Below are 23,924 nucleotides of genomic sequence, written 5' to 3' on the forward strand. Positions count from 1 at the left end.
CAAGTTTAAAAGTCGGGGCAGAGATAGAAAAAGGGAAGAAAACTAATAGCATATGTGACTCTCGCTTACTAGCCTTCGATTCAGTTTTTTTTTTTTTCTTCAATTCAGTTTTAAAACAACCGTTTAGGCTGCTAAGGCAGTGTCGTTTTCTTGGTGAATGTAATAAACCCATTTTTAAGCGGGATTCTAATTTAAAGACTTCTTTGCTTAAGAAGCTTCCTGTTCTGAAAGACGCCAGTTTTTATCTATGAATTCCAGAGCGGGACCCTTGCACAACCGTTGTAATTGGTGACTTTTGGTCAGATGCCTCCCTGGCTGTTTTTATACGCGGGTCGTACAGATTAACTGCAAGACAGGTCTTAAGTTCAGATCTGGCTCCTGCGGCGGAGTCCCGGCTCGCCCTCCACCCTCTGTGGTCCCCCAGCAGGGGGGAGGCCCTGGGGGGGGGGGGTGAGGCTCGGACTCCCTTCTGACGCCTGGAGATGCCCTCTGCCTGTGAGCACAGCAGGCCGCCTTGCCCAGACGCGCCTCCCGGGTCCAAACCCATCGTCGGATCCGCCGCGGCACATTTCGGGATGCCCGCTTGTTGCCACCGGCACCAGCTCATCCTCGACCCTAACCCGTTCTTGACGAGCGTGTCTCGCACTGAGTTCCATCAAGGATCACGGACAACTTTATTTTTGGAGAAGTGAAATTGTCTTTATTTGGAGACCATATGCTCTTTTTAATTGAAACCTAATCGGCATAAGGTGTCTTCTTGGCTGCAGGCCCGCATCCTAGTGACCCGGGACCTCTGGACCTTCTGCCACGCCCGGGTGCTGAGCCCGGTGGCTGCGGCACTGAAGGGCCACCAATGGTGGGGAGCGATTGCCCGGGGCGGCTGGCGGCCTCACCCTCTCACTTCGCTGGGGTCCCCCAGAGGCTTTCCGGCGAGCGCGGGACACAGGTGTCATAATCTGAGTTTCTGGGCAGGGTCGCCCTGAGGGAAAGGGGAAAGCCAGGGCGGGTCACTGCCTGTGCGCCCCGTGGAGGCCCCGGCCCGGCCGCAGCCCTAACCCCCGGGCTCCAGCAGCACCGCAGGCCTCCGGGGGCTCATCGCTGCTCTGCGGGGCCCGCCGTCCCCCGCCTCCAGGACACCAGCGAGTGTGCGAGGAGAGCGGGAGTCTTAGCAAAGCCAGGAACGTTGCCGTCTACCAAGCCCTTTTTCCAAGAATGCCCGCGGCTCTTAACTCGTTTCGGGGATGTTGCCGAGATGCAGCGAGCCTGGCTGCGCATCAGGGTTTGTGCAGAGCCTTCCACGGGGCGCTCAGGCGGCTTCGTATCCCAGGGGGAGATGAGGGATGCCTCGGGATGCAGGTACAGTTGCCTGCAGCGGCCGCCGGCCTCGGGCCGTGGTCTTCTTCTGATCTTCATTTTACGTCTAACACCGCAGACCGTGGAACTGACCTTGTAAAAGGTTCTCCGCTGAGCCTCGGGCCTTTCTGCAAGGCCCCGGAGACCTGTGTCAGCTTGTAGGAGACGGTGACTAAAAGGCCGCTCTCGGGAGTTTGTGAAAGGAGTTCGTGTGTTACTTCATCTACTCTTACCTGGATCAGATTTAAAAACTGCATCGGGGGTTCATTTGTAAGGTTTGGCTTTATATAAATAAAAATTATAGGCGACAAGCATAAAATTAAATAAACATGTGGCCGAAGCTGACAAAATAAGAACTAAATAATAATTGAAAAGGAAAATATATCTCTCTAATCAGCCCATACCGGTGTTGAATATTATTTAAGAGATATATCTGCTCCAGCAAAAGAGTGATTGTTTTGCAACCGAACATGACTTTAAAACAATTTTGTTATTTTGCATTGATACTGTTGATGCAAGTTCGTCTCTTATTTTGAAAATTTTCATTCACTCATTCATTTCATTTATTCATTCCTAGCTTTGTTCCGTAAAAGGTTTGTCAGGTGGTTATATACATTCATTAATTCTTAATACTGCACCTGGATTATCCTAAATAGGAAGATAATTTATTCCTTAATAATAGTCATGTTTATTTGATCAAAAATGATCATTTAAACACATGACCATAAGCTTCAGAACAGCGAGCAATGTGCCTGTATCCCTGAGAGCCTCAGAAAATGCCTGGCACATGGCAGGTACTCAAAAAATGTTTATCAGTGAATGATGGTCTATCACTATCATTTTTATTAAAGGTACCTGATTAAACCATACACAAAAACTTTCATTTTGGCAAAGCAGTGTTGAGAATAGGTTCTGCATCAAAAGATAAAGATGAGTGTTCGCTTCGGCAGCACGTATTCCAAAAAAAAAAAGAAAAAAAAAAAGATAAAGATGATGAATTTACCTATAACATCTTTGCTAATTCAGACATATCTTTTCTGAACTAATGTAGTGAACTGGTTAATATAAGCAAATAAAATTAACTAGAATGTGTGCATTATACATACATATATACACACATATATGACACATATATAAAATGTGTTACAATGACAACATGATGTAGCACTTAACCCTAATAAATAAATCTCTAAGTATTATTTCCTTTAACACTAGAAAACTGATGGGCGAGTATTAGTTGTATGTCCAGAAAAATGGAGGTTAGCTGATATTCAGGGATTTCAGCGTGAAATCAGGGGAGGTCAGTGTGTCCCTTCAGAATACTTGAAAGAAGAAAAGGGAGTTAGTTTCTCAGTGGCATGTGGATGTTAGGATGTGTAGGTCCCTTCTTCGCGGCTCTTCTCCCCGGCTCCTGTTCAAACCCGCTTCTCTCTGGCGTCATCTAGTGGATGCCTGTGAGAGGACGAGAGAAGGGCCCAGAAAGATCCCTGGAAGGATCAGATGTCCCTTCTGCAAACCAGGGCCTGGGAGTCTGTGGCATGTGGACCTCACAGAAACTCACAGACTAATCGATGCAGGCTGGCCCAGCATCAGAGTGTCACTCTGGTCACACCTCGGAGATCACAAGTTAAAGAGAAAATAAAGATCAGATACACTGTTTAGAGGGGAAAAAAAAAGGAGTATGGAAAAAGCACTAATTAAGCAATGTTATAAGTACTTATTAATCATCCATTGATGCCTAGATTACAGAGCTGCTGTAATCCCTTCCTGTGCTACCCTCCATCCAATAAGGAATGTGAAGATGGACCCATGGATTAAGGCAAAACTCTCTGCAGTCTTCCTGAATTTTTCCACTTCTGCGCAGGCACCTAGAGTGACTCAATTTAATTTTATGAATCTAAAAAAAAAAAAAATTAAAATAATACAAATTCTATGCATCTTGATTCCTAGACCTTGACAAGGCTTACCTGAGTTTTCCATCACTGTGTAATGGTAAATATCTTCTGAGGACAGGAAAACATGTTGGGAGGAAAAAAAAAAAGTCAGATAAAGTCAGCAAAAAAATCAAGAGAACAAACATGAGGAAGAAAACCTTATTGGCCTCAATATGCTTAAAGTCCTTGAAAGAAGAGATTACGTTTATTTATTTATTTATTTATTTATTACTTATTTTTATTTAAAAAGGAAACACACCTTGAGCGCCTGACATAATACCTAGTGCTTAGAAGACAGGGGAGGAGAAATGACTTGGAAGAGAGACTCCACTCATCAGATTTGCTGAAAAAGCAACAAGTAATAAAAAATAACCCCTTTATAAAGAGGTAGGTGAATGCAAAGTCATAACAGTGAAGACGATAGCAGTCAGTGTCTCAAAAAACAAATAGCTCTCTCGTGCTTGAGTCTGTTATAAAATGTGCGCCCGGTGGAGGAGACGGATGGTATTTACGATTTTACTCTGGTTATGGAAACAAAATAATTTCCCACTAGGACGCGTAGCAGCTTATCCCATTACCCGCCACCTCAAGCACCTTGTGTTGAGCATCTCCTCTCTTCTCTGAGGTCTATGTCAAGGACCGTGACAAATCCTAAATGTAAAATAGCCCCGAAATGTGCCAACGAGGTGGAAGTGATGTGTCTGCTGAAAGAAGACAGGCTTCCGCTCCTTCGGGAGGGAACCTGAGCAGCATTTGTCTTACGTGATTTATGCATCCTAAGTTTCAAATGAAATACGGCCTTTCCCTCCCATATCTTGAAATGCGGTTGCAAATTTGAAAGAAACCTCAGGCTTTTGTGGGGAGGAACTCCAAGCAAGGATGCGCGTTGCCCCCAAGTGACCCTTCTAGATACTGCACCAGGGCCTCGCGGGCTGCAGGGTGGTGGTGGTGGGGGGACAGAGCTGCTTTTTCTCTTGGATTATACACCTTTTTTTAAAAAAGATGTCATGTACTGATCCATGAGAGACCACAGAAAGAGTTAGAGACCCAGGCGGAGGGCGAAGCAGCTCCCTGCAGGCCGGACGCGAGACTCGATGCCGTGACCCCGGGTCGCCTGCGGAGGCCGCGCGCACCTGACCTGGCCGCGACCCCGCTGTGCGCCCAAGGCCCTGGCTCCAGGGGCGCCCGGGCGGGGGCGGGGAGCTGTGGGGGTGGCCGGTCCCCCCTGCACCCCTGCACCGAGGGGCTCCCCGCACCCCCGCGGATGCCCCCCCGCCGGCCCCCAGCAGCGCCCAGCCTCAGCCGCCCTGAGGCCCGCCTGCAGGAGCTGGAGCTCGGGGCCGCCCGGGAGGGCCCTGGTCCCCGTGTTCGCGCCTCCTCTCGGACCTGCTGCCCCGGCTGCCAGGTCTCCTGCAGGGCCGCACCGCCCCGGCCGCAGCCCCCGCCGCCCGGTCCACGCAGCACGGAGCAGGGCCCCGGGCTCAGCTGCTTACCGGGCGCCCCTGGGCCCATCCCCGGCTCAGTTAGGGCCCGGACTCCCCCTGGGCCTGGTCCCCAGCTCATGTTAGGGCCCCCGCTCCTCGCCCCCCAACCCCCCCGGGTGGGTGCCCAGCTCAGATTGGGCCCCTGACTCCCCCCCTGGGCCCAGGTCCCCAGCTCGAGTTAGGCCCCTAGCTCCCCCCCTGGGCCTGGGTCCCCAGCTCGAGTTAGACCCCTGACTGGCCCCTGGACCTGGTCCTGGGTCCCTAGCTCGGGTTAGGGCCCCAGCTCTCCCCGGGCCTGGTCTTAGGTCCCCAAGTCGGGTTAGGGCCCCGACTCCCCCTGGGCCTGGTCCCCAGCTCGGGTTAGGGCCCCAACTCCTCACCTCCCCACCCCCCCGGGTGGGTGCCCAGATCGGATTGGGCCCCTGACTCCCCCCTGGGCCTGGGTCCCCAGCTAGAGTTAGACCCCTGACTAGCCCCTGGGCCCAGTCCCCAGCTCGGGTTAGGGCCCCGATTCCCCCCCACCCGGGCCCAGTCCTGGGTCCCTAGCTCAGTTAGGGCCCCAGCTCCCCCTGGGCCCAGTCCCCAGGTCGGGTTAGGGCCCTGACTCCCCCTGGGCCTGGTCCCCAGCTGGGGTTAGGGCCCCAACTCCCCTCCTGGGCCGGGTCCCCAGCTCAGGTTAGGGCCTTGACTCCCCTCCTGGGCTCAGGTCCCCAGCTTGGGTTAGGCCCTGGACTAGCCCCTGGGCCTGGTCCCCAGCTCCTGTTAGGGCCCCGACTTCCCCCCTGGGCCTGGTCCCCAGCTCGGGTTAGGCCCTCAACTAGCCCCTGGGCCTGGGTCCCCAGCTGGGGTTAGATCCTCGACTCCCCCACTGGGTCCCCAGCTTGGGTTAGGCCCCTGACTACCCCCTGGGCCTGGGTCCCCAGCTCGGGTTAGGCACCTGACCACCCCCTGGGCCTGGGTCCCCAGCTCGGGTTAGGCCCCTGACTACCCCCTGGGCCTGGGTCCCCAGCTGGGGTTAGGTCCCTGACTACACCCTGGGCCTGGGTCCCCAGGTGGGGTTAGGTCCCTGACTTGCCCCTGGGCCTGGGTCCCCAGCTCAGGGCTGACATCCAGCCCAGCAGGGAGCCTGCTTGAGATGCTCTCTCTCCTTATAACCCCTCATCCCCCCAGAAAAAAAAAAATACTGTGCCAAAATAGTTTCTACCAGAAGTTTCATTCCTGACGTATTTGAAAGGTATGAGAATTTTCCCATGTTGCTTGATCACCCAAACCACCTACGGAAAGAATCGGTATTCAAGTCCCAGAGCGGAATCATTACCTCACAGGAGAAAAACTGTGTGCTAAGGAAATATACTGCATTTTCATGCTCTCTGTGAGGTACTGCTATGGTGAAAAGAAATGCGATTTTAAAATATGCATCGGACAATGATGACACCTTTTCAGGCTGAGTGATAAGCAAATAGCTGGTTGCACTTTTACTGTAAAGGAAAAAGAATTAAATCACTAGCACTGGATCTAAGAGCCCTTCACCTACAAGACCCAAATGAAAATCCCAAGGCACAATGACCTCCGGGGGCCTGGGGATGCACGTGCATCTGGGAATGTTCTGGTACCCGCCGTCTGACCTCATGCAAGTCTTTCAATCTCTCCAAACCGCTTCCTGTGTCTAAAAAAGAGGAGTCGTTTCTAATGGGTTAGATAAGGTTTTACCTTCCTCCTGCAGGTGTTTACTGGGGACTTCCTGTGCTAGACATGGTGTTAGGTGCTGGTGACATAGGACAGCGTCCCTGCCTCCGTGGAGTTTGTTCTTCTGGGGGATGGGAGGTGAAATACAGAGGAGGAACTAGTTACCTGCACACAGACAAGTACAGGTGACTACAGATTGTTTTTGAAGCTTTATTTGTTTGAGACAGAGAGAGAGAGCTCAGTGGGGAGGTGTATGGGGAGAGGGAGACCGTCTGATGCCCACTCGGGGCTGAGCGCGACCCCATGACCCGGAGATCACCACCTGAGCCACAACCAGGACTCAGTCGCTTAACCGACGGCCCCAGCCAGGTTAATTCCAGATTTTTGCACCCATCATTTTGCCACTCCGCAGTTACAGATTTTTGACATGGCTGAGGATGAAATGAGTAAGGGGGATGTGTAGAAAGTAACTGGGTTGCCCGTGTGATGAGAGGAAGGAAGATCTCCCCGACGAGGCGACATCTGGGCTAGAATTCATGGGTAAGACTGAGTGGCATTTGCGGAGCCAGTGAGGAAATAGTCTCAGCAGGTGGAGAATGCCAACGGCCCGAGGTGCTGGTCCCTGCACAGGCACAGAGCATCGCCGGAACTGGAAGTGTATCCTGTTGAACAAAAGGAGAGGGGTAGTGAGGAGAGAGAGCCCGGATCATGCGAGACTTACAGGCAAAGCGAAGAATTTGAATTTTTTTCTAGGGGCGAAGGGATGTCCCCGAGAGATAGTGAGCAGGGGCTCCCTAATGTGATTTACCTTTTCAAGCCCGGTCTGCTGCTGTGTGAACGTACTGAGGAGGATCGTGAGCACAGGCAAGGCCCTTGGGCGTCCAGGTAAGAGGACTGCTCCCTGGGCCTAGTTGGTGGGATGGGGGCTACAGAAGGAGAGAAGGTCCTACCGTGGGGAGGTAGAGACGCGCTTGGGTGGTGAGTTGAGAAAGAGGACAGAGACGGCTCTCAGGTGATCCCTTAGCTGTTATTTGGATGGTGGTGTCATTCCCTGAGCTACATCAGGTGGGAGGGAGTAGGATGGAGAAATGTGAAAGGAGGAAGAGGACAGGACCATGGGGTCCTGGTCTCACAGCTGCTTACCCACGTCCAGGTTCACACCCGTCTGTCTGGCTCTTAGGCCTCCTTTACTGTGTCCCGCCCCTGAGGGTGCCACGTGGGAAAACTCTCTGGGGGAGCTTGGTGTTTTTTTTACCCAATCACGTCCTCTCCCTGCATTTCCTGGCTCCATTCCCCTCCCCTTCCTACTATTTCCAACAGAGATGGTCTACCACTTGGTCCCAGATCAGCAGTTTCCCAATACGTAGGAACAGCCTGGGCAGAAGTGTGCCCGTTCCTCAGACACCAGAGGTTCAAGGGTTGTTTTCAAATAGGTGGGGCCTCAAATCCTAAGTCCGTTCCCTTGAGGACCATAGGGTTGTCAACCCTGATATATTCAGCCAAGAAGGGGGGAGGAGAATGTTTAGGGACCTGCCCACCCTAGAAAGGGTTGGGGATGGAAGTCAGAGTGAAGCTGGAGGAGTCTGAAGAGAAGTCAAACCAGAAGCAGCGGCATTTCACTGCATTCCCAGCACCCAGAATAAAGGAACATGAAGTTCTCAGGTCACCTTCTGTCTCCTGTAGGAAGTTAATGAGGGAAAGAGGTGCCGACTCCATGCCACAAAGAGAGGGAAATAAGGAAATAAGATGTCATGTGGACAAACCCATGAAAAGCCAACTGAAGTCGTTGACTTTTGCTCCATAATAAATCACTCCTACACTTAGTGATTTTAAATAAGAAATATATTTATTTATTGTTCCTCTGCTTCTGTGGGGTGACTGGGCAGGATCTGCTGATCTCTGCAGCTCGGCTGAAGCTGGATGGTCCAGCTTGCCTCAGTGACACGCCTGGCTGTTGGCCTGGGGTTGGCCAGGATCGTGGGGCGCTGTGTGTCTCATCACCCAGCCAGCTGCCCAGTGCTTTGTCCTATGGTGGTAATGTCAGGGTCCCCAGGAGCAGCCAGTGAGCAAACCCCAAAAGCCAAGTTCTCTCCAAGCTTTTGTTTGTGTCGTGGGCTGAATGATCGCTCCCAAAAAGATATTTTGGATCCTAACCCCAAGAACCTTTGAATGTGACCTTATTTGGGAAAAGAGTCTTGGCAGATATAATTGAATTAAGGATCTCAAAATGAGATCATCCTGGATTACCCAAGCGGGCCCTACACGCATCAACACATGTCCTTATAAGAGAGAGGCAAAGGGAGATTTGACGGACAGAAGAGGAGGAAGTCATGCGGAGAGGAACCGAGAGGGCAGCTCTACACCCTCAAGCCAAGCAAAGCCTACAGCCGCCGGGAGCTGAAGAGCCGAGGAACGGATTGTCCTTTAGATCCTGAAGAAGGAATGTGGCCCCGCCAACACCTCGATTTTAGACTTCTGACCTTTAGAACTGGGAGATAATCAATCTCTATTGTCTTAAATCACCAGGTTTGAAGTCACGTGTTACAGTAGTCTTAGGACATTAAAACTGTTTGCATCACACTTGCTAACGCTCCGTTGACCAAAGAACTTCACAGGGGGCGACACCAAGATCAAGAGGCGAGGAAAGAGACTCCACCTCGGGGTGGGGGGAAGTGTGTAAAGTCACAATGCGGGGGGGGGGCGCCTACAAGGGAGGGAAAAACTTGTGGCCAGTTTTTCCAGATGGCCACACCAACATAAAGAAGGATTTTCCCGTTAGAGCGGATTGCCAGCAGGTTCACGGGATGGAATGTATTTAGGATAGAGAACACGGGACTTAACAAAGTAGGGACAGGAGACAGCAAAGAAAGGAAGGGGGAGAGTATCGTATTGATGGCTCCTCGACTCCCCGATGGGAATGGGGCTCCGAGTAGTTGTATGTTCTTCATCAAGTAAGGTGGAGAGTGATATAACCTTCCCCCTAAAAAACTGGCGAGGAACCCAGGTGTTTAATCTGTGTCCTACTGTGTACCCGAGATTCCTGTGTTGGGCCGTGGAATCAAAAACAACTCAAAGGAGAAGCAGTGTTGACCCCTCAGTGGTGGTTCATGGTCCACTCGGCTCACTTGTGTTCCGCGGCTGCTTCCCGGAGACCCGCGTGCCTGGCGACCCAGAGCGGGACTTAAAGGAGACACTGGTTCCCGCTTTCCAGGGAGCCTTCGGTGGAGGAGCCCAGGGGGAAAGACACAGAGTGTCACACCGAGCAGGCTGCGGGAGGGGCTGCGTTTGGGATGGTCCAGAGTAGGAGACGGTGGGTTGTTCAGCTGGAGGAAGGTGAGGCGGGTTTCACCGAACTGGTGGCCTCTCAGCTGAGCTTGGGAGAATGAGAAATGAGGAGGGGATATTTGCATTTACTTTGGAAAGACATCACGACAAATGGGAACGTAGCTTATAGCCTCAGAAGTATGAGCTGCATTATTTATTTGGCTAGAATGCATATGTATTCCCGTATTTTAGGATGGGGGAAATCTTAGGGCAGCATGCGGTGGAGGGAGGGAGAAAGAAGAGAAGAGGGGGGAAAGGCATAGGGTTTGTGGCGTAAGGGAAACCAGAAAAGGTATGTTAGAAGCATATGGTGAAGAGCTTGCATTTCATGCGCTGTCGAATGTACAATGGCCCCACTGTCATCTCACGTATCTGAATGTAGGGATCCTGAAGGGTAGAGTGATACGTTTATATCCATTCTGTGGATGATGAAATGAAAATCCACGAATTACTGAAGATGACAGAACTAGTAAAGGTGATTAGGGTCAGGACTCCGATCTCCAGTGCGTAAATCCCTCTTAATCACCACTTAACTGCGTGCAGCATTAAGCAATGCTCTGTGTGCCCTCCCTAAAGCACATTGATTGCTGAACCCAAGAACTCGGTGCCTGAGGCAAGCGTTTGTATGCCTACCGCGTGGCACCCTGATGAACTCCAAGTGCAAACAGAGATAGATTCACTTTTATCAAAGCAAAGTTGAGTATTTATAAATGAATCAATCTGGGAAAATTTCTTGGAAGCATTGCAGGTGCATTTAATGTAGGGTAACCACTTACTCGGGGTCAGAGAAAATTTTGGAACCTGGGGTTCTACCCTGAGGTGTTTTGCAAATGTCTTTATGTTCTTGCTTAATTGCATTTACAAACAATGCATTATGGGTGAGGTGTCCCCGAGGTAATGACTAGCAATTCCAGCGAGCTCACCTGCAAGGGAACAAAACACCTTGGCTGTATGTTACAAGATTGACAAAGGAATGACACTTAGGTTTTTAAAATTAAGGATTTCACGCAATGCTTTTTGAATTCTCACATAAAAATAGCTGTCCCTCTGCAGCACAAGGGATAAAAGGGCACGTACTGTTTATTATATCACCTGTTTCTATAAATACTGGGACTTCTGTCCTTTATGACACGGGCTGTGCTTCAGGAGGACGGCTCTGGCAGCAATGGGAGAGAAAGAGGTTCCAGGCAGGGAAACCAGAACTCAGTCCTTGGGACCGCGATGAGAAGACATTGGTATATCTGATTATAGTACTAAATCATAAACTTTTAAATTGTGCATCATGTTTAAGTGCTCATTTGAAATATCCCACGTAAAAGAATGAGTTCTGTTTGCACACTGGTAAAAGAGCGGTGGGAAGTACCTGACAGGAGACAGGTGTAAGAAAAGAGTAGAGGGCTGTGACGCATCTGCGGGTTCAACCGACTGCAACGCGGCAGCCCTCATCAGTTAGGGCAAATTGCTCCATCATTTTCTTTCTTGTACAACCAGAACTCATTATTTTTATGATGAATACATTTCCTGTTCTTCTGTGATTGACCATGAAACTTAATAAGGACTAAAATAGATACCCCGCATAACATATCCAGAACATAAATGAAAAATATTTTCCCATTTTACTTTCTTACCCATTCGAGAGTATTTATAGATACACGAGAGGGGGGTATCTTTCTGCCAAATGCGTCCGCGTTTGCACATTTTTGTGCCGTCCATTACGTATATTTCCTGTTGGAAATATTAGCAGATTTTGATGTCATTTTCTACTCAAGACCATTAATAAAAGATGGAAGGTTTTGCAAACAACCATCAGACCTTATTTTACTAGAGGTTTAAAAAAGACCTGTGTCTTAACTTTAATGGAAATAGTTGTGACCTGCGTGAACAATGGCATTCGTATAAAGAAAATGAGTAGACATATATATACAAAGTCCAATGATAAAATTTTTACAACTTTAACTTTTGTTCTTTACTGTTAAATCTCTTTTCTTCTTTATATCCCACTGAGAGATTCCAGAAGGGGCAATAAAAATAACCTGCCCGTTCTCAGAGAAGGTTGAATATAATGCAATCAGGGTTCTACCATTCAAAGCAAATAATTAAATTTTATGCTATTCACAGCCTTTTGTATTTCTGCACCTTGCTTCTGATCAATTCTCTGATATACGTGTGGGAGAATTTTAAATTTCCAGCTACGAAATTGATGAAATCATACTGAATCTTCTATCTGAGTTTCCAAGTTTAATGTATGCTTTAAAGCTTAGGCTTGTTAAGAAGTACAAATGAATAAAATTATTCATGTCATGGGAAGCATGAAACTTATTTAAATATTGGAGTTCTGATCTGATTCCAGGGAATGAGTAAAAACTATCCTAATTTAGGCTCAGCTAATTAATTCACTTTTTCTGTGGCATGCCCTACAGCAAGCCAATTTTCAATGAGCTAAAACAAATAATGAGAATATTTGTGTTCTTAAATCATTTGACTTGACACAAAATTTTTTCCTGATCCAGGCAATTTGATTTCAGTTACAAAGAAATACTCTTAGTTTTCCCAAAAGGTGATTAGGCTACATAAATGCTCAAGTTATTGAATTGGTATTTTAGATGTGTGGCTGTGAGATCACATGCTTGAGAACTATGATCGTTTCCAACACACTTTCCATGAAAGTAAAAACACACACGACTCATTCTTCTGCATTTCGGGCTCTATTTACATTTCTAAGTCTAGTATCATCGAGGGCACAATAACAGAGGGAATGCTGGGGCTTTGCAACCAAGCTGACTTGCTTTAACGCCCATATGGGTTACCCCTTTGCTATCTAACCTTGGACAAATTACTTGTGTTCCCAGCCCTCAGTTTCTTCATCTATATAATGGAGACAGTGAGTATCAGCCTCATAGCATCGCTATGGATATAAACAAAAAAAGTGCATGAGAAAAGCGCAGTGTCTGGCATGTGGTGTCAGCGTGGCTAAGGCTACTGGTTATTCTTAAATGCAACATAGAATCACATGTAAATACATTTAGTAGGCTCACTAAATGAAACATTACATCAGTATTTGGGTTTGTAATTTAGTCTTCTTTTTTTCCTGCCTTTCTCAAGTCTTTTTTTTCTTCTTTTTATTCTGCTGTTAAATATCTGATCCCCCCCCCCCAAATCGTGTCCCTTTAAATTGCCAAGGAGAGTTTTCCCCAGGGCTTGGAGTCCTGCGGCCGTTCTCTGATGCGTGGTCCGTGTGCTCCTGCGGGCCCGACACATCCAAGTCTGTGATTCCTAAGCAGGGCGCCCTGTGTCTCCCGGGATCCATAGGCCTTTCAGGGGGTTTACAGGCACGTGGATAGTTTCGCGAGAATCTTCTTTCCCCATCTCTTTTAGATACTCTTCTGTTCCTCAGAAAAAAAAGACCTGTCACCTATCCCTAATATGATGATGATGATGATTGGTTCCTGCTGAAAAAAATTTGCAAAACAACACAAAACAACAACAACAAAAAACCTCCCCCAAAACAAAACCAGACAAATTTAACTATGGTGTTGGTTAAAGACAGTGACGGATGCGGATAGTGATTACATAACAAACAGTCCATAACACTCTGTAACAAATCCTGCATAACTCAGATTGTTTTCAGTTTTTAACAAAATTAAATATTTCATGATAAATCACTATGTGGACTTTTTCCCTCTGTATACTTTGGAGGGAATTTAAGGAATTAGGTCATGCTGCGGTAACTGAACTCTTCCATCGCTCTCTCTCCCTCTCCCCCTCCCTATATACATACTTTTCCATTCTATATATCCCATATATATTTTATGTGGACAAGTTTTCTTCATTAAAAATAATATTAATACTGATATGCTGGATCCTTCTCATTCTAGCCATAAGTCATATTCTCTCAACAGATACGTGTTTTACATGAATAAAAAGAAATTACATCCATCTAAGAGATGCATTTCCAATACAATTTTACTTCTGTATTTCAGAGATTAATGAGTAAGACTTGTAATATATTTCTACTGTTTTGACCAATTGTGTACAGCAATAACTGTAATCATAACTTTTTGGGGAAGAAAAAATATTTTTAAATTTAGAGCCATATGGTTTTTAATTTTCAAAACCTTATTTATTTATTTATTTTTAAAAGATTTTATTTATTTATTCATAGAGACACACACACAGAGAGAGAGAGAGAGAGAGAGAGAGAGAGAGGCAGAGACACAGGAGGAGGGAGAAGCAGGCTCCATGCAGGGAGCCCGATGTGGGACTCGATCCCGGATCTCCGGGATCACACCCTGGGTTGAAGGTGGTGCTAAACTGCTGAGCCACCCGGGCTGCCCACAAAACTTAAATTTATAAACACGTTTTTCTTATTGAGACTTACAGGGTGATTTAAAAAATCCATTTATATATAAGATAAATTACTTGGGGATAAAACGCTGAGGTACTGGTACTCCTTTGGATGCATCTTGAGAGTTTTACAAGCACCTGGGAGAGAGACTGGTTAGGTGAGAGTCAGACAGGGAGATCCTAGGTGAGTCTACAAAAGGCAGAAAGAATAATAGTATCAGTCAAAAATAATAGATTTAAATTCCAAGGATATTACAAATAGGTAGATTTGAATGCACACGTATTCCACGTTTAATTTGGACAAAGAACATACAATCTTGGATTTCAAATATTTAAACGAATGCCCTTTGTTTCACCCTTGGATAAAATGGCAGCTTTTCTGTGATTATTTCCTTTTAAGCATTGATTATAACCTATCACGATCATCCTCTGGAGTGTGTGTTCCATCATTAACTTGTCCTCTCTTCTGGATCATTCCTGTCAGCATTCAAGCTTGCTATATGATTATTTCCCATCCTGAACACATGAACAAAAAGCACAAGAATCGAAGAGCGTTCGTAGGTAAAGCAATGACTGGGAGTAGAGATGGAGATTATTTCCACTACTGGCAAGAGCTGAGAAATGGAGCAAGGGAGGGCTTAGTTTTTGTTTTGTTTCTTTTGCACATTTTTTAACTATTAGAGAAGTGCTCTTTTGGACGTCGGTGGTACAAAATTAGCAAAAGCGTTTAAACATGATTTTTGGAGAGAGAGAAGCTGTAAAGACTACAAAAGTGATTTGAAATTTTGTAATAAAAAATTAAATAAAATTTTGTAATTGTAGTAATACATGTATAACATAAAATTTACCATCTTAACTGTGTTTAGGTGTGCAGTTCAGTAATATTACATATATTTACATCGCCGGGCAACCCCATCTCCAGAACCTTTTTGCAAAACTGGTTATCCCCATGAAACAACCCTGCGATCACGGTTGTCATCCCGTCAGCCACCGTCAACTTCCGTGTTATTTTCTGTTTCTATGAATTTACTGCTCCAGATACCTCCTGTAACCGGGGCCATACAGTGTCTTTTGTGGCTGGGATGCCTTCCGCGTTCTCCCAGCCATAGTGTGTGTCAGAACGTCCTTCCTTTTTCAGGCTGAGTGATATTCCATCATATATTTTACCTATTCATCCATTGATGGATGCTAGAGTTGCTTCCGCGTTTTTGGCTGTTGTGAATAATGCTGCTATGAACATGGGTGTGCAAATCTCTCTTCGAGACTCTGTTTTCAGCTGTCTTGACCACCTGCCCAGAAGCCGAATTACCAGATCCTATGGTACTTGGATTTGTTTTATTTTTGAGGAACCTCCATACTGCATAGCAGCTGCACCATTTAACATCCCCACCAACAGTGCCCAAGGGTTCTGATTTCGTCACATTCTTCCCCACACTTAATATTTTATGGTTTTGGGTTTTTTTTTTGGGGGGGGGGGGGTTGTAGGCATCCCAATGGATGTGAGGCAATATCTCTTTGTGGTTTTGATTTGCACTTCCCTAATGATTAGTGATATCAAGCATCTTTTCATGTGCTTTCTGGTGCAAAATGATATTAAGTACTAGTATTCTTATTTACACTGAGAAGATGAAAATTTCTCTCTCACATAATAGCATTGAGAGACATTCTAAGAAACTTTGGTAAGGAACAATGCTATGAAACACTGCTCAACATTCAAGATACTAAAATACTAAAATTCTAAAGTTTCCCAGTTAGTCAAGAATATGAATTAAGGAAAAAAAGAAAAAAGAAAAACAAACCCAAACTCTAATATTGGCTAATCTTTCATCCTTTGTTTTAACTCTGAGATTAAATTTTCTTATCTCAAAAATCCTTTCGAACAGCTGTAAGCTTCTATTTTTCAAAGGTTTTACTACAAGTCGCCAGAAAAAATGCATATCCTCCCTCTCTTGTGAGATGGAAACAAGAGATAAACATGTCCTAAGGAGAAAAGTTATTTTATCCAGAAGCTCCAATAAATTATTTCTCTTATCAACGTCTCTGTGGTTTCTGTGATGTTGTACTTAGCTTCCCTCACTCAGTGAGTAAAACTGTGTTAGGTACTAGCAACCCCAAAACAAAATGGTGCAGTTTCTGCCCTAAAAGATCTTATGGTCTAGTGGTAAGAAGAGACAAGAAAGTCAGCAAGTTTGACACAGAATGACACATACTGCCCCCGGGAGCAATTTGCCCAACATCTTCTGGGAAGATAAAGGGAGTTAATCAGGCAAAGCCCAGAATTGGCTTGAGAAGGGCTGTCAGAGATGGGGTTGGGGAGTGAGGTGAGTAGAAGGGCTCCTTAGAGGTATTTTAAGATATTGGGACGCGTGGGTGGCTCAGGGGTTGAGCGTCTGCCTTTGGCCCAGGGTGTGACCCCGGGGTCCTGGGATCGAGTCCTACATTGGGCTCCCTGCAGGGAGCCTGCTTCTCCCTCTGCCTGTGTCTCTGCCTCTCTCTCTGGGTCTCCCATTCATGAATAAATAACATCTTTTTTAAAAAATGTATTTTAAGATATCAAAGATGTGATGGAAGTGTTCCTACAAATTTTATCACGTTGATTATTGATTCCTCTTGTCCTTCCATTTTTAATTGATGATTATGATCCATCTGTGTACATTTAAATACATCACTTGAACGGGTAGGTGTGAAAATCATGAACACCGTACCAGGTTATTGCTTGAATCTCACACAAGTGCCAAAGGGTGACGTTTCAACTGCCATGATCATATGAGGTCATTTTCCATATAATTTATTTTGCACTAAATTCGTATTTCATTTTTACACTGAAGGAGGAAAATACAAAGTTTATAAAATAGCTCCATGTCCTGTTAACGTTTTAAGATGCTCTTTTTGTTTATTTTTACCTTGCTGCCACGGCACTGATTTCCTTGAGCCCTTATATTCTCATATGTATGTAATTCAACAACACCCATTAAAAGTCTGGATGCAGAGGGGGAGAAGTCTCCTTGATATCTGAGTTTTCGGCTTCATCGATTTAAGCCAGCGATGCAGGTGGAGGTGCTCCTCCGGGCACCTGTTCTTGAGTGCAGAAAGCCCCTGGGAGAAATGTGGTTTTCAGGTTCTGAGGGCTGTGAGTGGTATTAGGATCAAATAATTTCGGATTTGACATTGTCTAATGAGATCGTTGAGCACAACTCTCTACATCTCAACACAGAAGACACAGAATTCAAGTGACCACGGAAATGGTCCGGCGTGACAGTCACAACAGAACCCGACAAAGAAGTCTTGCCCTTTAGCTTAAGTGGATCCGTTACAGGAATTGATCCCAGTGTTGTGTCCTCTCTGGGTCACTCGTTGAAAGACAAGGTTTTGTGTTTGTTTTTTTAATGACAACTAAGCGCTTGGTATACTTCTGTTTTCATTTCTGGCTTAGGCAGTTTGCCAGCCCCTGTACTCATCCTTTAAGTAGGCCGCTCCTCTGGAGTTTTGTTTTGAACTGAAGGCCTTAATAAACACATTGAAATTCATGCCGTGAGGGAGGACAGACACACAGACACCGACACGGGGACAGAGCTCACCGGGCGAGAAAGCGGGTTGCTGTGCTTGGATCGTGCTGTCGCAGCGCCACCTCGCCCCTTCCTAGGTGGCCCTGGCCCCGCAAGGCCCGTCCTCCCAGGAGCCCACCCACGTGGCAGCAGAGGGGAGGGCGGCCTGCTACCTGGGCCCCCTCCCTCCCGCTGGGAGCCTCGCCCCGGCATCCACCCCGCCGCCTTCACTTCTCTCAATGTCCCCTCGAGTTGGTGTCACAAGGGGGGGACCCCCAGAGGCCGTCTTCACTTGCCACAGGTGCATTGCCTCGTGAGAAGCAGGTTCCACAGGCTCGGCCGCCACTTGATGTCCCTGTCGGTGGCCAAGGGCTTCCCTGTCTCATCAGGACAAGGGGCAGGTGCAGGCGTGGTGCCACCTGCTGCCCCCGTCCCTCCCAGCCCTGCGTGTGCAGGACCGAGGCCCTAACTGGTCGCAGGCGTCCTCGCCGGCCCGAAGCAGCACAGAGCCGCCGAGGAGCCGGCCGCGTCTGCAGGGTGACCCTGGGCCCTGCACCCCGCCCCTGACTCCCGGCACAGGGCCCGTGCCCACGGCCAGGTGCGCACCGACACGGCCGAATGCCTGGAGCCAGTCCCTCTACTGGTGGCCTGTGTTTGGGGCTCACCACCACGGTCGTCTCCACGGTGGGACAATCAGCATGACCCTACAACACTGATTGCTCAGTATTTCTTGCCACAGAAGATATCATCTGATAATCAACCTCCTATGCTACACAAACGCGCCCCGCTTCCTTAAATTATTGACCTTGACCTTTGTGATGTTCAGGCAACATTAAACTAGAAAACGCGACCGATATCATCAATAACCCTTTCTGCACAATACGGTGAGCAGAGCGAAATAGGAGTTATCTCTTTTTGGAAAAAACAATATTACTCTGTTTGGACTCAAGGGTGTTAACCTTCTTAGTGTTAGCATTAATTTGTTTGCTTTTGATCACACAATTATTACATTTATTTTCCTTGGTGAAATGGAAAAACATGCCAGTTGCCAAATGCTAACGATGTGTTCATAGTCTTAAAATGTACATCTCATTAGGTTTCTGTTTTTCAGCTGGTAAAAGTTTATGAAGTCAGTGTTTGTTTCTCTCGGGGAACTTTGCTTGGTGTTTTAAAGATACACTTACCGCTTCCCGCAGGTCCCTCATGCCAATACCCGTCCTTCCCTTTCACAGCAACAAAAGTCTTTCACTTTGTAGTCTTATGCGGTCCAGATACATCGAGCCCGTTCTTCCAAAAACATTAATGGCATACCTGCTGCATGTTTTTTCAAAAAATATTTTTTGTTCTTCATCTTTGAAAGATTGTGTTTATCCGGAGGAGGTCGATGACTCAATATGAGATTTGCTTTATGCTTTTTAAAAATGATGAACTGGGCTTTGATGTTAAGCATCCTCAAGGGGTAGTTTTGTTATTGTGATTATTCTAATATTTTATTTATTTATTTATTTATTTATTTATTTATTTATTATTTCCAAGATTTAAGCAAATAAAAACAGCTGTTTATGATATCAATAATAATGTTTATAAGAAAATATAAACCGGAGCTTTATTCCCCCCCCTTTTTTAAGACTATCCCATCTTTTCTATACACAGGAAACCTTAAATTACAATGTCAAGAGGACACTGCAATTCTCTTAGATGCCTCATTAGTTGGCTAGATCTCCCGTAGCAAAATGCTGTGAAGAAGCAATAAAAACATTTATTTTTGTTCTGACATATTCAGGAAAGTGATCGTACTAAAAAGCTTCGATCTGAATTTCATACCTTACAGTGTCTTTCAAATACATTTTCTTGTGATTCGGGTTTGCAGCCCTCTCCTTGGTACTATTCACCCATTTTAAAGAGAAAGACACAAAAATTCAAAGCGAGTTGCCGGTCTGAGTTCATCTAATAGAGCCGCAAATTAAACCTGGAAGTTCTGATCACAAGCTCCTGTTAATAGTTCCACTTCACTTTCCATGATGAGATGCCATGAAATGGAAAAAAAAAAAAAAAAAGAGAGAAGTAAAAAGCTCTTAAAGTGATTTAAATACAAGCACCCCATATTCAATTGAAAGGCTTATTATATATTTTTAAAATGTTTATAATGCATTGATATTGCATATCATGTACATAACATGCATTTTACACATTCTGTATACAACATTCATTATATATTTTCACATTATAATCTATTCTTTCAGTGCATATTATGTATAAGATACATGGGGGTGTATACACACATACCATACATAGACACTCCCGAACCTTCCTATTTAAGGAGTTCTTTTGAATATGGCAAGGACACAGAACCCAGAGGAATCTTTCAGACTCGTCACCTTGAAAACGATAGACAAACTGAGATCATTGTTTCACTATTGAATCCTTTACTTTGTTCACAGCTGCAAACATTTTTTGAGACATTCCTGACAGCCAGTTCACCTCTTCAGGCTTTTGATAATATGAAGGAAGCAATTAGCAAACTCCTGCTAGCAGCTGAGGCATTCAGCGAAACATCGACGCGGGGACCAAAGGCCTTCCATGGGTAAAAACAAATTCTAATATTAAAAGAAAGAAAAAAAGCAACCTTCTAAAAATTGCTAGTGAAAATATATCTTAATTATCACAAGTAGGTGCTACTTGGAAAATGTCATGTCACTATATTAATATGAACTTGTAAACATCTTTTCACATTTATAGATCCTAAAACTTCAGAGCATGTTATAGACTTCTTAGCTTCCCTATAATAATGAGAAGAAATAAGCACACGTTATTTAAATTAATTTTAATTGCATCTCCTTTTTAAGCTTAGCTATTTTTATCATATGAACTTTGTATTGACTAGATATAATTTTATTTAGGGACTTTATTAACAATACACAATAGTCATTATCTCTATATTTCAGTTTCGTTGAATGTAAGTTAATGCCTTTTTTCCTAGGGAAATGTTGAATTTAGAATGTCCACCAAAAGGTGGTGACTCAATTAAGGTTTATCATGCTTCTTCGTATGTGAATAAGAAGGCCTAGCATGTAGGAGGAGTGGGAGAGTTTCCTTCTCCATATTTAGGTTTTCACGACAATAACTTCATTGTTTAATGTGTTATGAACACCCAGGATATATTTGCATTTTCTATAAGGAGTAAAAGAAATTCCTATTTAAAAAATAAATTGCATGGGATTTCCAAGCCACTGCCCTTTTTAATTAGGACTTATCTTGAGATTTGCCTATAGTGACTGTTAATAATGTATCAAAGGATAGAGTAAGTGTAGCAAATAGAGTATATTTTTATATTACCTTCTGTTTTTATTTCAGATGCAGATTATGTTTTCAACTTTTAACTTTTGATATCGGTTACTACAGTTTCAGGCACCCTGTAGTGCTGCAGGCGAGTATCCCAAAGACTGCTTGTGAGCTTCCACCTTACGCTGAATGATCTGTGTGTCGGGGGCGGCATTGGGGTCTATATGCATGTAGGTGGGTTGTTTGCATTCACAGTAACCAGTCAATAAATAGCAGCTCGTTAGTGAAGTCACTACAGGCTTTTAGTCTACTGTAGTTCGGAAAATTAACTAATATGTGAAGAATCTATGATTTGAGTGTCAGTCCCCACTACGCATCACTGTAGATCGGGCATGGATTTTCCTGCGGTTCAGTCACCACTGTCTATGAAGCAAAGTGGCAAAATTTCACTTGGGTTTATAAAAAAAGAAAAAGTAACTCTTATTTTGTACATACAGATATTTAGTTTTAAATTGGACTGTATTTTAATTGAAAAAGCCATAGGAATTTTTGAAATATGTGTTTTTTTCTGGTATGAATACGTGTACATTGAAGAGTGCTTTTGTACACTCTGATTCTTTCACTTCCTTTTGAATCAAATGAGCTCATATCTTTCATCTGAAATATCTTTCATCTGAAATATCCCTTTTTGGTGAGAAGATTAAAAAACGATTGATTGAACAAGTCTACAGAAAGCTTTTTTTTTGGGGGGGGGGGCGGGATATAGAGTAGGAAGAGGGAAAGGAACAAAATAAAATTATGTGCGACCAGAATTTAACTTCATGTTGTATTGGCTGCTTTTCGAACTATCGCACACGGTGAATGGTTACATCATCTAAGACTCAGACATTTAGTTGAGTAGCTCAAAGATGCATCCATAAAACTTTGAAACTGGATGAGTTGACATTTTTAATCACTTATTCCTTACCTTGTGTGCACCTTAGTCTGTATTATGCTCTTTGAAATTTATGGTAGCAGCCAAGGTCAAAGAGGTTGCTGCCTGTGTTCTCCTCCAGGATTTTGATGGACTTCTGTCGCACATTTAGGTCTTTCACCCATTTTGAATTTATTTCTGTGTATGGTGTAAGAAAGTGGCCCAGTTTCATTCTTCTGCATGTTACTGTCCAGTTTTCCCCAACACCATGTATATTAGCAAACTCGGATATAAACACAATCTAAAAATAGTAAAACATAAAATGAAATAAAAATAAATAAAATTTATTATTTATATATTTAATAATATATTAAAGTATACTATTTAATATAATTTATATATTATCTTCCCTGAGTGCAAATTCGTCAGCAATAAAGTTTCAAGATAAACTCCTGTGACTTTATAATCCATTACTTTTCAAATAAGAAATTGTGTCTTCAAAAAAAACGATACTTGCATTTTATAAAGCTGTTGACCTCCAAAGAGGCCACTAGATGTCAGTTCTGATCTACAATCCAACAGGAATGAATCATGTCTTCAAAATGATTTCCCTTCATTAAAAGTCCATGAAAAATATTTGCTGTGCTTTTACTCTTTTACAGGTGCATGAGCATTTACATTTTCATGATGATGATAATGAGGATTTTGAGGACCAAAACACAGAAGAATTCCTTTTGCAAGATACTTACAATTTTCTCTTCTCTAATGAATCTTCGCTTCCAATGTTTTCTGAGATATTTCAGGGACTTTATCAATCGGGTGTTTTTAAGGTAAAAGCATATACTTTAAGTGACAAATGTTTTTTTCTTTCTTTTTTTTTTTTTTTTTACAAATGTTTTTTTCTAGTCATCCTTTGAAAGCTGCCATTTCCTTTATTGTGTAGCTCAGCAAATTGATGGTTCATTTGAAATGATTTACTATCCATTATCTTACACCTCTTTATATTTTTGTGACCTGAGGACCGATATTCTTTTGTGTCAACTAAGTATGAGTAACTGATTATGAGGCATTTATGGGTTACAATAAAGAAGTTTGTAGCTCCTAAGGAATGTTTGTGGATATTATGAATAATACATATTTGATGTTATTCAGAATACTTTAAAAGGAATAGTAGAATATTTTGCAGGCAATCTAGAATAGCAGTAAGTGCTCTAGATTGACATCAAGGGACTAGAGTTAGAATACTGATTTTTGAAGAATTCACATCTGGTTAACATCTTAGCTTAGCTGCTGCTAACGAAGGTATACTGCTTCATAGAAGCCCTGGTAATTTTGATGGCTTCTTAATACAAGTTTTCTTGATGGGTCAAAAATCTGTACAGATTATGAAGTACAATATTATTCTCTATATATCTTTCTGTTTTATTTTATTATTATTTTTAAAAGATTTTATTTATTTATTCATGAAAGACACAGAGACAGAGAGAGGCAGAGACACAGGCAGAGGGAGAAGCAGGCTCCATGCAGGGAGCCTGACATGGGACTTGATCCTGGGTCTCCAGGATCATGCCTTGGGCTGAAGGCGGCGCCAAACCACTGAACCACTTGGGCTGCCCTTGTTTTTATTTTTTAAAAGATTTTATTTATTTATTTGTGAGAGACCCAGAGAAAGAGGCAGAGACACAGGCAGAGGGAGAAGTAGGCTCCCTGCGGGGATCCCAGTGTGAGACTTGATCCTGGGACCTGGGATCACATCCTGGGCCAAAGGCAGATGCTCAACCACTAAGCCCCCCAGGGGCCCATATATCTCTGTTTGAAAACTTGTATTTAGAGAATTTGGAGGAGTAGAATGTGAAAGTTCTCACAAACATCAATGCTCTATAGAGAGTTGTTTGTGAACGATAGAACATGACTTTATAGATTGTTTCCCTGGGATTTTATTAATTTTTTCCTCCAGTTCCCTCTTTTCCTCCATTAATGAGTGTACTATTATTAAAACCATTAGAACCACCTGACCTAGAAGAAAGAGTAAATATGTGCAGCTTCTCCTCTCGGGGAT

General features: G+C 44.4%; 1 protein-coding gene across 1 annotated transcript in view; it reads left to right on the top strand.

The window, feature by feature from the left end:
• CPED1 (cadherin like and PC-esterase domain containing 1) overlaps positions 1-23,924 on the top strand; it is a 263,028-nt gene that overhangs the window by 101,500 nt on the left and 137,604 nt on the right. The window contains exons 7-9 of the mRNA XM_072764904.1: positions 20,112-20,254; positions 21,025-21,097; positions 22,528-22,695. Of these exons, the coding sequence (XP_072621005.1) occupies positions 20,112-20,254; positions 21,025-21,097; positions 22,528-22,695 (384 nt within the window). The remainder of the gene's footprint in view (positions 1-20,111; positions 20,255-21,024; positions 21,098-22,527; positions 22,696-23,924) is intronic.

Source organism: Vulpes vulpes, chromosome 7 (genome assembly GCF_048418805.1).
Source record: "Vulpes vulpes isolate BD-2025 chromosome 7, VulVul3, whole genome shotgun sequence".
Classification (NCBI taxonomy): Eukaryota; Metazoa; Chordata; class Mammalia; order Carnivora; family Canidae; genus Vulpes; species Vulpes vulpes.